This window comes from Phaenicophaeus curvirostris, chromosome 14 (assembly GCF_032191515.1).
Source record: "Phaenicophaeus curvirostris isolate KB17595 chromosome 14, BPBGC_Pcur_1.0, whole genome shotgun sequence".
NCBI classification, from domain to species: domain Eukaryota; kingdom Metazoa; phylum Chordata; class Aves; order Cuculiformes; family Cuculidae; genus Phaenicophaeus; species Phaenicophaeus curvirostris.
In genome coordinates, this window is record NC_091405.1 from 12,745,477 (window position 1) to 12,758,801 (window position 13,325).

At 47.7% G+C, this 13,325-nt stretch overlaps 1 protein-coding gene across 1 annotated transcript in view; it reads left to right on the forward strand.

The window, feature by feature from the left end:
• The first annotated feature begins 154 nt into the window (after nucleotides 1–154).
• The window catches only part of HYDIN (HYDIN axonemal central pair apparatus protein), a 123,993-nt gene continuing 110,822 nt past the window's right edge, over nucleotides 155–13,325 (forward strand). The window contains exons 1-4 of the mRNA XM_069868809.1: nucleotides 155–250; nucleotides 6,522–6,647; nucleotides 7,689–7,808; nucleotides 11,094–11,228. Of these exons, the coding sequence (XP_069724910.1) occupies nucleotides 155–250; nucleotides 6,522–6,647; nucleotides 7,689–7,808; nucleotides 11,094–11,228 (477 nt within the window). The remainder of the gene's footprint in view (nucleotides 251–6,521; nucleotides 6,648–7,688; nucleotides 7,809–11,093; nucleotides 11,229–13,325) is intronic.

Consider the following 13,325-nt stretch of genomic DNA (forward strand, 5'->3'; position numbering starts at 1 on the left):
GATAAAAAGATCTTGGTTATTTTCTCTTTCCTTTTCTTCCCCTTTGATAAGTCTCATTTCCTTTTTGCAGCTGTCCCGACTCTCTTCCCCCTATCATTACTGGGAAGCAATGTGGCAATTAAAGCTGACCACCCCCGGGAGGAGGTGTGCTCGGATGGCTTTTAAAGAGTTCACAGCCCTGTACTTTGTGCTCATCTCCAAAGCTTTTCTGGTCTCCCTTGCAATGGATTATACTGTTATGCTGGTCCAAGTACAGTAATATCAGTGCAGATACAAAATGTCTAGATCAGATTGGCTCCGTGAAGCTTTGGTTCTTTTAATCTTCTTTGACAGGTATATTGCCCCACATTTTCTCTTTCTCCTCCTCCCCTTCAAAGGATAGCTGTCACCTTAACTGCTTGTCTCAGAGGTTGATGTGAAGGCATCTGTCATTTAAATATTGATGTGCCAAGCAAGGGCAGAGAAATAACCAGTGTCTTTTTCTTGGAGCATTAGCCTCTGTAGTTGTAGTGCCAGAGGGGAATGACTCTTCTAAAGAGATGGTGTTCAAACCCAGGTGTTGCCAACCCTTGGTCATGTTCTAGTTTTGTTGATCTGGTTCATAACTGGTCACCTTCACCCAGCTTTGTCTTGTCCCATGGTCGCACTCTGGAGCTGTTCAGTTGCAGCAGGTCAAGTGGCAGTTGTGGGAATCATGCCGGTCAGAGAGAGCACGGCTTGCTCTAAGAGGAAGGAAAGATGATGTGTTCTAACTGATTGTGCTGAACCTGCTTTCGTTACCACTTCAGAAGACCAACATCATGCTAGGGTTGAATCTGACCTGAAGGTTTGCTGCAGGTACCAAGGAATGGGGGGGTTAGAAGCCAATGCCTAATCCTATGGGCAACCTGAATGCTGTCTCTTTAACAGCTTGTAGGAGGTATTTTATTTTGGGTTTTGAGTAAGGTAGTACAGAGCAATCCTATGCAGCTGGACCCTAGAGGCAAGGCTGTTTATTTTAGGGCTTAGAAGATCTCCATTCCAGTGATAGCTGTCTTGCTGCTGCAGGGTTTTATTTTGCTTCAGGACAACTGAACAAATTGTTCCCTAAGGTGGGAGAATTCCTGGAAGGATCCTGATGGAGTTGAGGACTGTTCTCACCATTTTTATCCCTGAAATAGGCTAAGTGCCCAGAAAGGTGGGGTTTGGAAGCCTGGGAGCACTGAACTGATGGGTCTGAGAGGACTCCTGACAGCAGGGCTGGACTGCAGACGTGGCTGAAGCTCCTGGAGGGAGATGCTGCCTGTTGCAGGGGGCTGGCCGCCTTTTTTGAGGGCCCTGTGTTCTGTACCAGCTGCTAATAAGCTGTTTTCTGTGAGCAGGGCTGATGGCCCATCAGCCTGTGTTCTCACAGATGAGCCTCCAGGAGTCCCTTACTGGGACTTCACTGCAGAGAGCTCTGTGGGATCTTGACAGCGTTTGACATTTCCCAGACAATGCTTAAATCTACCAATTGACAATACTTAACACTATCCTCTGCAAAGCCTTCCAGCAGTGATGCCTTTGAACTTTAGTTTTCCTTTCAAAGAATTGTTACCAGAAGCTTCTGTATTTTTTTCTGTATTTACTGGTGGCCAAATGCCATCAGTAAATCTGTTTCTGTTGCTTTGGGCTTTTACGTGTTGCCTTTAATGAGGATGTGTGCTTTTCTGGGCAGAGGCTGATGGACCGCTCTGGTCAGCAAACCTGGGAGAAAAATAGAGGGTTTGCTGAGTTCTTCTACTTGCAGGAACAATCTTTTAGCCCAGGTGGTTTTGGACCTGTCCTTTAGGAGGGGCATAAGGGCCTCAAAATCCAGCAGTTTATGCCAGCTTATGAATGGTTCTGTCTCAGAGTTTGCAGAGACAAATTAAGGCTGTGTGAGGTCCAGGACGGGGCTACCTGCTCTTCCAGGATGATCTCTGCTGATTCAGATCAATATTGTAAGTAGGTGCTGCAGGCAAGATGGAGCTGAATGACTACTCCTCCTAGCAAGAGCTTGTAGCAAGGATGGATGAACAGTTCATGCACAGTCACTTCATCACTGAAGGAAATGAGATTTGTACAATTAAAACTGTTTTCTTAAACAGTGTTTAGTTTCTTGGGGTCTCAAGGGTTAAAATACCTCTGGCAACTTGGATCAATATATAAGGATTTACAAGTGCTCTAGATTATGCAGGTGAAGGAGTTAAAGGGCATTTAGCTAATTTCATGGCTGTGAAGAATTTAGCCAACCCAGAGAGGTGGGGAACCTCCATCCTGGGAGATATTTAACACTGCTGGACACATCTGCTGTTTTAACTTTGAAATTGGCTGTTTTAACTTTGAAATTGGCTGGTTTGTGTGGAGGGGTTGTACTAGAGACATCAAAAATCTCTCCCACCTAAATTTCTTCGTGGTTCTCTGCCTGATCCTACCGATGACCCAGTCGGTCTGCTTCATGAGTGAAAGGAAGAGGAAAAAAGCATTATAAACCATGTGGAGCTGTAGCAGTATCCCTGTGCCCCAAGCCCTGACAGGGAGCAGGTGCGAGCTGCCTTTTCTTTCCTAGATGAATTTATTTTACTGGAAAGCCAACTGCTGTTGCTGTGAAGTTGCCAGATGGACCCGTACAGAGACTTGGGGCAAGTGGGAATGTCAAGAGGGGAATTTGGGAAGGCAGGGAGCCCACGCTGGCAGCAGCCCCTGCCCTACCTGGAGACAGCAGGGATTTGGGGGTGTGCAGGGGAGCTCCTTGTGTTGCTTCTCTCTTGAAGAGCAGCTGTTTCAGGCTTACCTGGATGATGACTATAATGAGAGAGGATTTCTTGGGGGCATATGTACCCGGGAGTCAGACCTTTTTGTTTTCATTTCATACCTTGGATTTTGCTGTAGTCCCAAATGCACGGTTAAATCAAGGAGTGTGAGCATAGGATTAGTTCCCAGGGAGACAGGATATGTGCGAGTGTTGTGCTGTTAAAGCTTTAGTGAGAGACAAACAAGCTTTGTGGGCCAGGAATAGCAGGGCTAATGATGGACATTTCTGGAGGGTTATGTGCCTTTAGAGCTGTCTGCAAATGTCACCTGGTTTGTCTACTGCCCTGCAAACGCTGCTCGCCGGGAAGGAGAAATCCAGCCCTCCCACAGGAATGCTCCACCAAGACTGCTTTTTGGTGCACTTTGCCAGCGAAACTAAAAAAAGAAAGGCAGCCCTGTATGATTGTAGAGAGATGCAATGCAGCTCAGCAAGCTTGAAGGCCTGGAGGGGCTGGTCTGACCTCCCCAAAGTCCTCTCAGGAGGCAGGGAGGGCGCAGCTTGCCCAAGAAGGCAGCAAAGCTTTCTGAGCAGTGGAGAGGACCAAAGCTGCTATTATAGATTCGAATGCCCTGTCTGAAGGGAGATTTGCCATCTCATCTGCTGCCCCTGCCTGGGGAGGGAGGGCGTGCAAACCCAGGAGGGACAGAGCTGTGCTCTGTTAGCAGCTGGAGCCTTCCAGACTCAGCCTGCAAAGCTGTCACTGCATTTGCTGGGGGAAGTGTTATTCACAAGCTGGCTTCCTGAGGGGTCTCATGGCTGGGCTAATTGCCCAGGTCTGCTCCATAAGGAGCTTCATCAGCTCCCCTTGCAGCCCGGCTGTTCCTTGTGAGGGTTTGATGTAGCTAGCTTGGTTAATCCCAGATGTATCTTTAATGAGAGATCATTTGTAAAAGGACATCTCGGTGCTGGTGCAGTCAGCCAGGGGGAAAAAACCCTAGTTTCTCAGCAGATTTGGAAACTTCTGTCTTGCAGTTCTGGGAAAATTAAACCATAGCCATCTTTCTGCACTTGGTTCAGCAAGTCACAGTGATACTGAGAAAAATCAGCATCCAGTGCCTAATTAAAAAGGTGGGAGCAGTAGTCAGGGAGGGTTAAAAAAAGGTGTCTGCCTTGAGGCTGTGCTAAAGAGAAACTAGATATTTGTTTCTCAGTTAAAAGTTCAGGTGATGGTTACCAATAGAAAGTTGTGATGCTTATGTGTAAGTTTACTTGCCCTGTTCTGTTTTTCTTTAGAAACGGGATGCTGAAGGCATTGGCTCGATGCCCAGTGCCATTCTCTTTCCTCTCTTTTTCCAGGCTTTCAAGGGGGTGACCAAGCAGAAGGCAGGCAGCTGTACCAGACCTCCGATGTGCTGGATGTCTGACCCCACAGAAATGTGGAGTAGGAAACCTTGCGTGTCTTCTATGGGACAAGACCCTGCTTGTGGGCAGTTGCTGGAGACCAGCTTATGCATGGTAAACAGGAAAATCAAGGTATATCGTCTGCATCGCAGTCGTGTTAACGAAGCTGAGCTGCATTTTCCCTCTGCCTTTTGGGACTGCTGCAGGTGTGTGTTTTAAAGATACGTGGGTCTAGCCGTTGCGCTGTAAGGATATGGATTAGATGAGGTTTTCCTGAGGCAGGGAGGCACTGGGGAAGTGGCAAGGGAGCCAGCAGCTCTCGCGGGAAGCTTGGCTGTTGCCAGGGCAGCAGCGGTCGCACTAGGAGCGACGCGGAGCTCGGCTGTTGGTGCAGGGATTGCCTTCTCCTGCAGCTGGAGGTGAGTCCAGGTGGAAGGAGCTGGGCTGTGGTGCCCACCCTGCTGAGCGGCATCTGCAGTGCTCGCCACAACAGGTGTGGCCCCACAGACCGAGCTCCCAGAAAAACACGCCACTGTCAGAGTCCCAGGCTGCAGACAGTGCCAGAGCCTGTCCCTGGGAACCAATGACAGAAAGAGGGTCTGAGTGAGGGACAGCAGGGGGATGAGCTGCCCCTGGAAGAAGGAGAAAGGCTGAGGAGCATCATAGAGAGAGGGGCTGGTGGAGCCTTGCGCTGCTCTCCCAGTGACAGAAACAGGAGCACCCACCAGCACAAACCCAAGATCAAGGGGATCTTGCATCCCCATCTCCATCTCTTGCCTTGGGGATGAGGGCAGTAGCCCATTGGCAGTAGGAACTGGAGTGTCCTCGCATGCCCTGAGGAGCGGGAACATACAAAAGCTCCAAGATGGTGCAGATTTCTCAGCACAGGTTGTCCAGCCTTACCATTTGACTGAAGGGAGGGGAAATAACTCAGGATTCTGCTTCCATGTGTCTTAATTCTCCTGCTTTAATATGATCTAATCAAGAAACAGGGTGGGGAAGCCTTCTGTCCTCCACTTGGGAGGAATGCCATAGCCTGGAGACAGAGGTGTATCCTTGGGTCTACTATGAATGGAATTCTGGATTTTTAAAGTCCAATTGTTGCTCCTTCCACATGAGCAGAGACATGGCCTCTGGCAAGATCCATCAGTCTATGGGGTTCTGCAAAAGGGCTGATGCATTCCAGAGCAAGATGGCAGCATCTCTTAACTGGAAGCTTGTGAAAGCAACGGAGAAGCCTCTAACTGTAAGTACCTGCTGTGGCCAGGTAGGAGCTGTGTTAAGGCTGGGAAGTGCCCCCTGTGTGTTTTCTCTGCCCTCCCCTCCTGTTGTCCAGCAGCACTGTGAAGGTAGATGCCACCTCCCCATCTCCTCACTGCTCTCCTTCTGTTAGAAGTGCCTGTTGTGGTGCAGTGGGTTCTGGTCTGTGTGCTGCTTCAGGACAAGCCCAGGGTCTTATCTGAATGTGCCCCGGAACCAGTTTAAATCAATGTCCTGGGCACTGCACTAGAATAGCTGAAGTACGAGTATCTTCTTGTTTCCATACTCTTTGGATGGGCGATAATCGCTGCTGTTGTTGACATCCTTACAAGTGCTGCTCTGGCCATACCTGCTCTTCAGGCAGCTGGGCACATGGCAGCTCAAACTGCCTGAAGAATTGAGAGATATGGCTGGTCCCAGGTAGAGTGGGTTCCAAACTGGTTATAGCCTGTGTGGAGCATGAATTCAGCCCTTCAAGCAGCAACGGAATCGGGGCAATTCCTCCTTCCCTTCCCTTTTGCTGACTGGAGCTCATTTGACTGGAGATGACCTAGTGCTGAGGTTCTGTCAAGGAGGTATCTCTGTATACTTCTGTGGGGAGGTCTTGGAGGCCAGAACAGATGAAAAACAAGTACTAATTAAAAAATGATAATGAAAACTCAGATGCCTTTCCACATCAGTCTTGGCACAATGCTGCTTTTCTGTCTTCTTCTGACTCATCCTGCAGTGACGTCTCCACATGTGTGTTGGTTGTGAGCATTGTGCAAGGATGGAGTTAGAGGATTTCTGATAACTCCTCCCCAGTCTCCCCAAAGGTCACTGGCTCAGTTCAGCACAACTAAAGAGGATGCAAATGCCCAAAGAACAGAGATTCCCAAAAATGTCACATCACATCACGAGGGAGAAGCTAATGGGACACAGCCACTTGCTTAGTGCATGCGTATCATTAATTTACTGCTGTTAAATCTTTCAGCAGGGAACTTGGGGGATTCCAGGACTATCCTAGTGGCTGTGGTCACAAATTATTCATCAGTGGCACTTGAACAAGAAAAGCCTTTCTGAACAAAGGCATTTCTGTAGTTCTTGTTGATGTTTTGCATTCCAGCTGACTCCATCTGCTTTCATGAAGGAGATGTGTCTCACTACTGAGCAGAGGCTGGCCAGCAGTCAGGAGGTGAGGCAGCCTCAGATTATCCAGCTTCGAGACATGAGTGAAACCTTCCATCAAAAGGTAGCCTTTTCCTGCCCTTTTCCTTGCTATTTGATGTGACATTTGAAGAGGATGCGTGCTTGTGACAGGCTTGCCTCCAGCTTATCTAGACCTCTGTGACTAGGTTCTGTTGCCCTTTCAAACTACTAGTGGTGATGGAGTTCTTTCTCCCCTTGGTCAGGGGGAAGGGAAAGCATTTTCCATGCTGAGATGCTAAAGTCCTGATCTGCACTAGGCCAATATAAATAGCCTGTGCTGAAGCTGGTGGGTTTTGCTGGCATTGAGCTACCATGGCTAAAGCACAGTACTGGGGGGAAGGCTGAGGCTGAGAGAGATGAAGCAGGGAGGAATTTTCTCACAGTAATGCCTCTGTAAACACTTGCTGTTAGTGTATGTTTTCAGACATGTTTCTTCAGTGGCATTAAATCAGCCAACAATAATAGAATACGATAATGCATCCGTTTAAAGGTTGCAGAAAAAGGAGATACCAAGCCCAGTCTTGCTCAGGTTGCCTGGTGGTGCTGAGTAGAGCTGAGTCTTATCACCATCAAGCATTCACCTCGCTCTTTTCCCAATGTGTGTTACCTTCAGGGGTACTAGTTTCTACACTTTGTATCAAAAATGCTAGCTTGGAACAATACAGGGCTTGGTCCCCCACACTGAGAGTAAAGATCATCCCAAAACTGTCTCCCATGGAGTCTTGTGTAAATTCTTGCGTTTCACTTGCTCCATGAGTGCTCCTGGCTCTTTCAGCAAGTGCTCTAGAGCTGTGTGGCCACGTGAGCACAGGGCTCTGCTGGAGATAAATGCTGCCTTGTGGTTTTGAGGAGGGTACCTCATGGCGAAACACCTACCAAAAGAGGTTCTTAGTTTGAGCCTGCTTAAGGTGATCCAGAAACCTTTGATTAGCTCAGAACACAGATGGGCGAGCTACTGTTTCCCTAGAGTGAGCCAGGCAGATGTGGTCAAGAAGAGACTGCACTTAACTGGAGATCAATGTTGGATGCTCCATGATTTGTCCAGCAGCTGAACCTCTCGCTGCTGTCTGTCTTGTATCTCCAGCTCTCAGCAGGTGACTGGGAACAGAGCTTGGTTCAGCCTTTCCCACTGGAGATGGTATTTCAAAACTACATCCCCTGCGAGGTCTATGAAGTGCCACTGGTTCTGAAGAACAATGACAAGGTAAGAGCTGGGACGTGAAGGTTTGATACTGTGCTGGAAGAGAACAGTGCAGTTCACTTGCTGTAGGTTACCTGCTGCCCCACAGCACATCCCGAATAAAATGTTTCATTACCTGTATTTTTCAAGATGGTGGAAATCTCCCCATGCTGGGGATACCCCCCTGATTTTGTCCATGTGCTGGTGGTATCTAACCCAAAGGAGCTTCTCTGGTCAGCATCCTTCCCCTGGAAAGCCCTGGGTTGGTGGGACTGTTGAGGGCTGTACGGTTCTTGGCTGCTTTCATGCTTTACCTTGAGAGGGTGTCCCATGTCATGGTGGCTGCTTGGTTCGTCGTGTTTTCTGGCAGGGCATCTCTGCCTCTCAGTCTCTTCAGCTGCCTTTGTGTAGCTCACTGTCAAAGAACAGGGGCTGAGTCTTCTCCACTTCATGCTGGAATAAGTTATAATTAGTGGCATTAGCACTGCAGGAAAGGTGTTTTGTTATGGCACTGGAAACAGATGGATTTAGCAGAAGCAGTGGGAGGCCTTTAGGGGACACTTCAGGCTCCTGCTTAAGCTTAATTCACTTCTGCTCAGGTTTTTCTAAGATGTGGCTCTCTGCTTTCCCTTTGGAAAAACACAGCACATACAGAGTAACGTGCCCTGGAAGGTCTCCACCTTTACTTGAAAAAGCTGTAACCATTTTGAGATGTCCCTAGAAAGCTGAGAAGGGAAGTTGAAAAATGTTAGCAATTTTGTTCCCCTGTAAAGGGAAGAGCGAGACCTTTTGAATTTCAGCAGGGGAAACATTCTCTGGAATGAGGCTTATGCCAAAAGCAAGCTGGTGGGAAAAGACGAGGAGGGGAAAAGGGACTGAATTAGAAAATGCTCTAGGAGAGAATGTGGTACGCACAAGAGTTTCTCTTGACACCTAACAGTAAGTGTACTGGAAGCAGGGAAAGGTCAGAAAAAGAAACGTGTAACTAAAGGTGTTCCTCTGTAATGAAGAATGAGGTGTATACATGAGGGAAGGGCAGGGTGGGAAGATGGAGGTGTACAACAGGGCAGGTGAATTAACGCTCTCTCCAAATCTGCCTGTTGGGGGAAACAAGCAAGTGGACAAAAATGCTGTAAGCTTTAAGCGGAGAAGCAGCAAGAAGAGTCAGTGTGTTCTGAGATAATAGGTTTTGACAGGGACATGGTTGAAAATGGAAGACCCTTTGGTGAGTAAGGATGCAGGTGTGATGCCTCAGTTATGGAGAGTTCTGTACCATTCCTGGTCTGGCGTTTAGCTTGGCAATATTGGAAAAATGCAGTGTGTGTGCCCATGCCCAGGGGATACTTTTGGTGTGGTCCATGCTGGTTCTGGGCACTCTGCAGTAGGTATCCTCTTTCCTGATTACAATGTGCCTTAGCTTCTCTTTCCCTATGACTGTTTCTTTCCACCAAGTCTTTTGGCTTCAGCTGCTCCATTATCCATGCAGCACTTCGAAATATTTGTCTTTGCCTGTTGGCTGGTACTTGGCAAACAGCTCGTTTGCTCTGTTCGTGTTTCCTCAAGTAGAAAAGAACATCTGAGTCAACATTTCTGCCATTGTACAGCTGCATCTTGGGATTTGTATGCCTTGCATAGGTGAGGCAACGTGTGAACTATTGATTTTTTCCAAGGTGAATTTGTTTTGAAGCTAGTAAGACCTCAACCACTGGACAGCACTGGCATCAAAGTAAGATCAGCTCTAAGGCAAATCCTTGGCATATTTAAGAATACAAAGACAGAGGTGGTAATCCCAAGAGAAGTTATTGTAATGTCTTTGAGGAAAGTGACGTTGTGTTCTCTCTGAGCTTTCTCACCAGTTTCCCAGATTCCTGTGAGTTGTACCAGCTTAGCCTGAGGTTATCTGTTCCATAAAATTCCAGCTAACAGTAAAGTATATTCCAGAGGCTCTGTAATAATTTGAAAGCTAGTGCTTCACTGTGTACTCACTGCTCTTGCCTGTGAGCTGTAAAATTGCTTTTCTGTCTTTAGGCTGCTCCTTACCACCCTCAAAGATGTGGGTGGCTTTTGCTGAAGGTCTTAGACACCTGTACTGATCTCCCATGGGACTTGGTGACCAAAAAGCTTGTCTGCACTGTGAAGTTGCCCCCTGGAATTCACTGTTCTTGGGCACTGCTGGAAGCAAAGGGTTTTTAGAGAGTTCAGGTCTGCTTTGGTCATGGGTTATTAGGTTTGGGTGGGTGGTGTAGAATGAATCTCCATTCTTGCCCAGCCTCATGTAGGTTATCATTCAAGCTGCCTGTCAGTCAAAAATCAGCTGTTACAGACTTTGTGAGATGAGATTTGGTGTTCTGGGGTTGGTATCTGTATGCTAGAAAATGCATGTTTGCTGTCTGTGTGCTCATGGTATTCTAGAGGGCAGAAACTTGCAGCAGGGTGTCTGCAGGGACTACTGGTATGGGAAGGAATACCCAGAAATTTGGCTTGCCTGCACTGGCAGCTGCCTGGCTACCATCTCCAGGCAGCAAGAGCCTCCAGAGAGCCGAGACTGGTTTTTAATAATGAAACCACACTGTGAGTCAACGCTGGTCTAGATCTCAAAGCAGGAGATGCCTTTGAAGCCCGTAATTAATAGACACAGCCTTAGGGGTTGTCTGGCTTTCCATTATTTTGGTGAGCTGACTGCTCTGGTCTTCTGTATCAGCCTTTCCTTGTAGAGTATCACACTTCTCCCTTGCTTCTTTGAAGCTGCCTTGAAATTCTCTTAGTTATCTTCTTGTTTCTGGAGTTGTCTTTGTTTCCCTGTGTTCCTCCTATTGTTCTTCTTCAGTTTGCTTTTATTCTCAGTAAGGCCACAATATCTGTGGTCTCCTTTTACTGCTCTGGGTGTGTGACTATAGCACTGCAGCTTGACTGCTCCACTCGTGCTCAGTCTCTTAGAGGGAATTTCTTCCTTGTCCCAGTAAAGTAAATGTTGTTTTGCCTTCAGATAATACATTCCACTCTAGAGGTGTGACTGCAAAGATGCGTGCAGGCAGAAGCAAGCAGTTTCTTTGGGCTTGTTGATGGCTTTTGATCGTATTTCTGCACTGGTGGTGTATTGCCTGACTGGCGCTTCCTTCACAGCCTCTGTCCTAGAGATGTTTTGCTCAAGCAGGAGGGATTCAAGTCCATCCTTGCATATTACGTACAGGTACCTTTAGAGCAAAAGTTGCTTTGGAAAGGTGATGAAGAAATTATGTCAACAGAGTACGGTTGGGTCTCTTCTCATGTTTCCACAGTGGCAAAATTGGTTTCATGTCTTTCCTGCAGGTTCCTCAGCTGGTGAAGGTCATCTTGGAGAGCTCGCCTTACTTCAGGCTGGTCAGCCCCAGTGATGTGTACCGTAAGGTAGCACCTGGCATGACTTCAACCTTCCGCATCCTTTTCACCCCTGGGGAGAGCAAGGTGAGACTGGAGGTCCCAAGAGACTGGTGTCTTCAGTGGAAACTGAACCTGCAAGGCTGGATTTAGAACAGGGTATCTGCTGTGGGTGTTGAGGAACTGTTTTGATTTCAGTGGGGTGGAAATGAATCTAGAACTGGGGGAAAGTTTCCACATGGTGAAGATGATGCTGTCGTAGGCTGGAGGCCCTTAGATGTTTCAGAAAGTTTTAATCCTTCAGCACTGATGTTTAATGTAGTGTCTGCTGGCTTCAGGGATGAGAGTCTGCTGTCTGTGGTGGGGCAGCCTCTCAGGGTGTTAGTTTTGTTTCTATCCATTGCTGCCACATTAGGGGTTCACTCCCCTAATTATAAACACAAAAGTCTGTTTAAAAGTTTCTTCTTATTAAGAGGACCCAGAGCGAGCCTGATCAGAAGACTACTGCCTTTGAAAACTGGAGTCACCTTAAAGTATATCATGTTGGAAACAGCAGCGAGACAGCTGAATGTTTTCTCCAAAGCCATCATTACTTTTGCATGCTGGTTATAGCCCATGCCCTGCTGTGAGCTCTGCTGTGGTTGGGCAGCTTGCGGCTTGTCACAGGGCTACGTGGTGCTGCTGGTCACTGCAGCAGGGGCTGACAGGCTGTGCTTTCCTGCTCTGTGCTTTCTGGAATGTTTGTGAATGAAGATGCATATGGAACAGTAGGAAAATGGCAAGGAGAGGGGGTTTGATGTTTAGCCGTCTCCCTACTCAATGGCAGGGGTTTATTTATTATGGAAAATAGTAGAGAAATAAATCGATCCAGAGAGCTTTTCTCTTTCACATCTGGCAGCCGCTTCCCTGCTGCACTCTGGGCTGGAGCAAAGATGATGCTTTTTCTTACCCTCTGTTTTCAAGCCTTGCAGCTGTACCATCCCTGAGGATACTTGCTGGCCTGCAATCCAGCTGTGAGACTAGGGTAGAGGGAGGGCTGTGGCTGTGGCTGGGAGCCACCCTGGCACAGACACGCTGAACTGTAGATGTTCCTAGCTCCACAGGAGGTTGATGTGCTGCCGAAGACAGAGGCATCTGCCTTGAAAGAGCATGCATAGGGATAAATGGGCAGGTCCAGTCTGCAGGCAGACACGTTATCGCAGAGCCTGAGGGCAATAATCCTGGCGTGTTGGTGTCTTCATGCGTGTCACTGAGATCCTCTGTCAGCTGGCACCTATTCCTCGTTGAACATGTGTTTTTGCTTAGAGGTTTGATCATTAGTGCTGTGGTCCCAGCAAGTCTGATTCTCAGGGCAGTGATGTGAGGGGATCAGTGCTGCTGCCTGGAGCCTTGTTAAGGGTTAGAAATGGCATGGAAGGCAGGAAGCATTGAAGGGAAACAGACAGGCTGACTCTTTCCACTGGCATCATGCTACGGCTTAGCATGACTTTGTTGGAGGGTTGAGATCAGGTGACAACTTTGAACCAGGAGACGTTTCTGCAGCAGACCAGAGATGAAAATTCTCTTTGGGCATACCAGTTTTCTCATCTTTCACTTGCAGTTTAGATTTAGTTTACAATTTTGTGCTATCCTCAGACAGCACAGATACAGAAAAACAAAGAGGAAAAGCCCAGTGGTCCCTAGCTCCTCATGCTTGTGGAATAATACGTTCCTTTTGGAAGGACTGAGAAATAATTTAACATCATTAATATTTAGGGTAAAAATTGCGTTGGCCTAGGGCAGTCCTCCAAACTACCCAAGTGACATAAAGAGCTTAATCGCACTGGGGTAGGCTTTGCAAAGTACACTGGTGCCTTTAAAATGTAATGTATTTGTACTAATTAGTGTTCATTTTGGGGGTATAAGAGGTAAATTGGGGCCCCTGAAGGGCGAAGTGCTGATCTTTAGGTTTAGAGGCAACAGAACAACATATGAACATCACCACAAATTGAAGCAGGGCAAGACAACCCTGGAAAGCACTAATGTCCAATACTTTGTCCCTTGTCTTGCCCTAGAATTGGTGAGTGTGTGGAGTAGGGAGCACTGCCAGCGAGAGGTCCCCTGCACAGCTTCAGCATCACCCAGGTGGTTTCTGCTGAACTTGGTTTGTGCTCCTTGCAGGGGATGAGCAGGGCATTAGGAGAG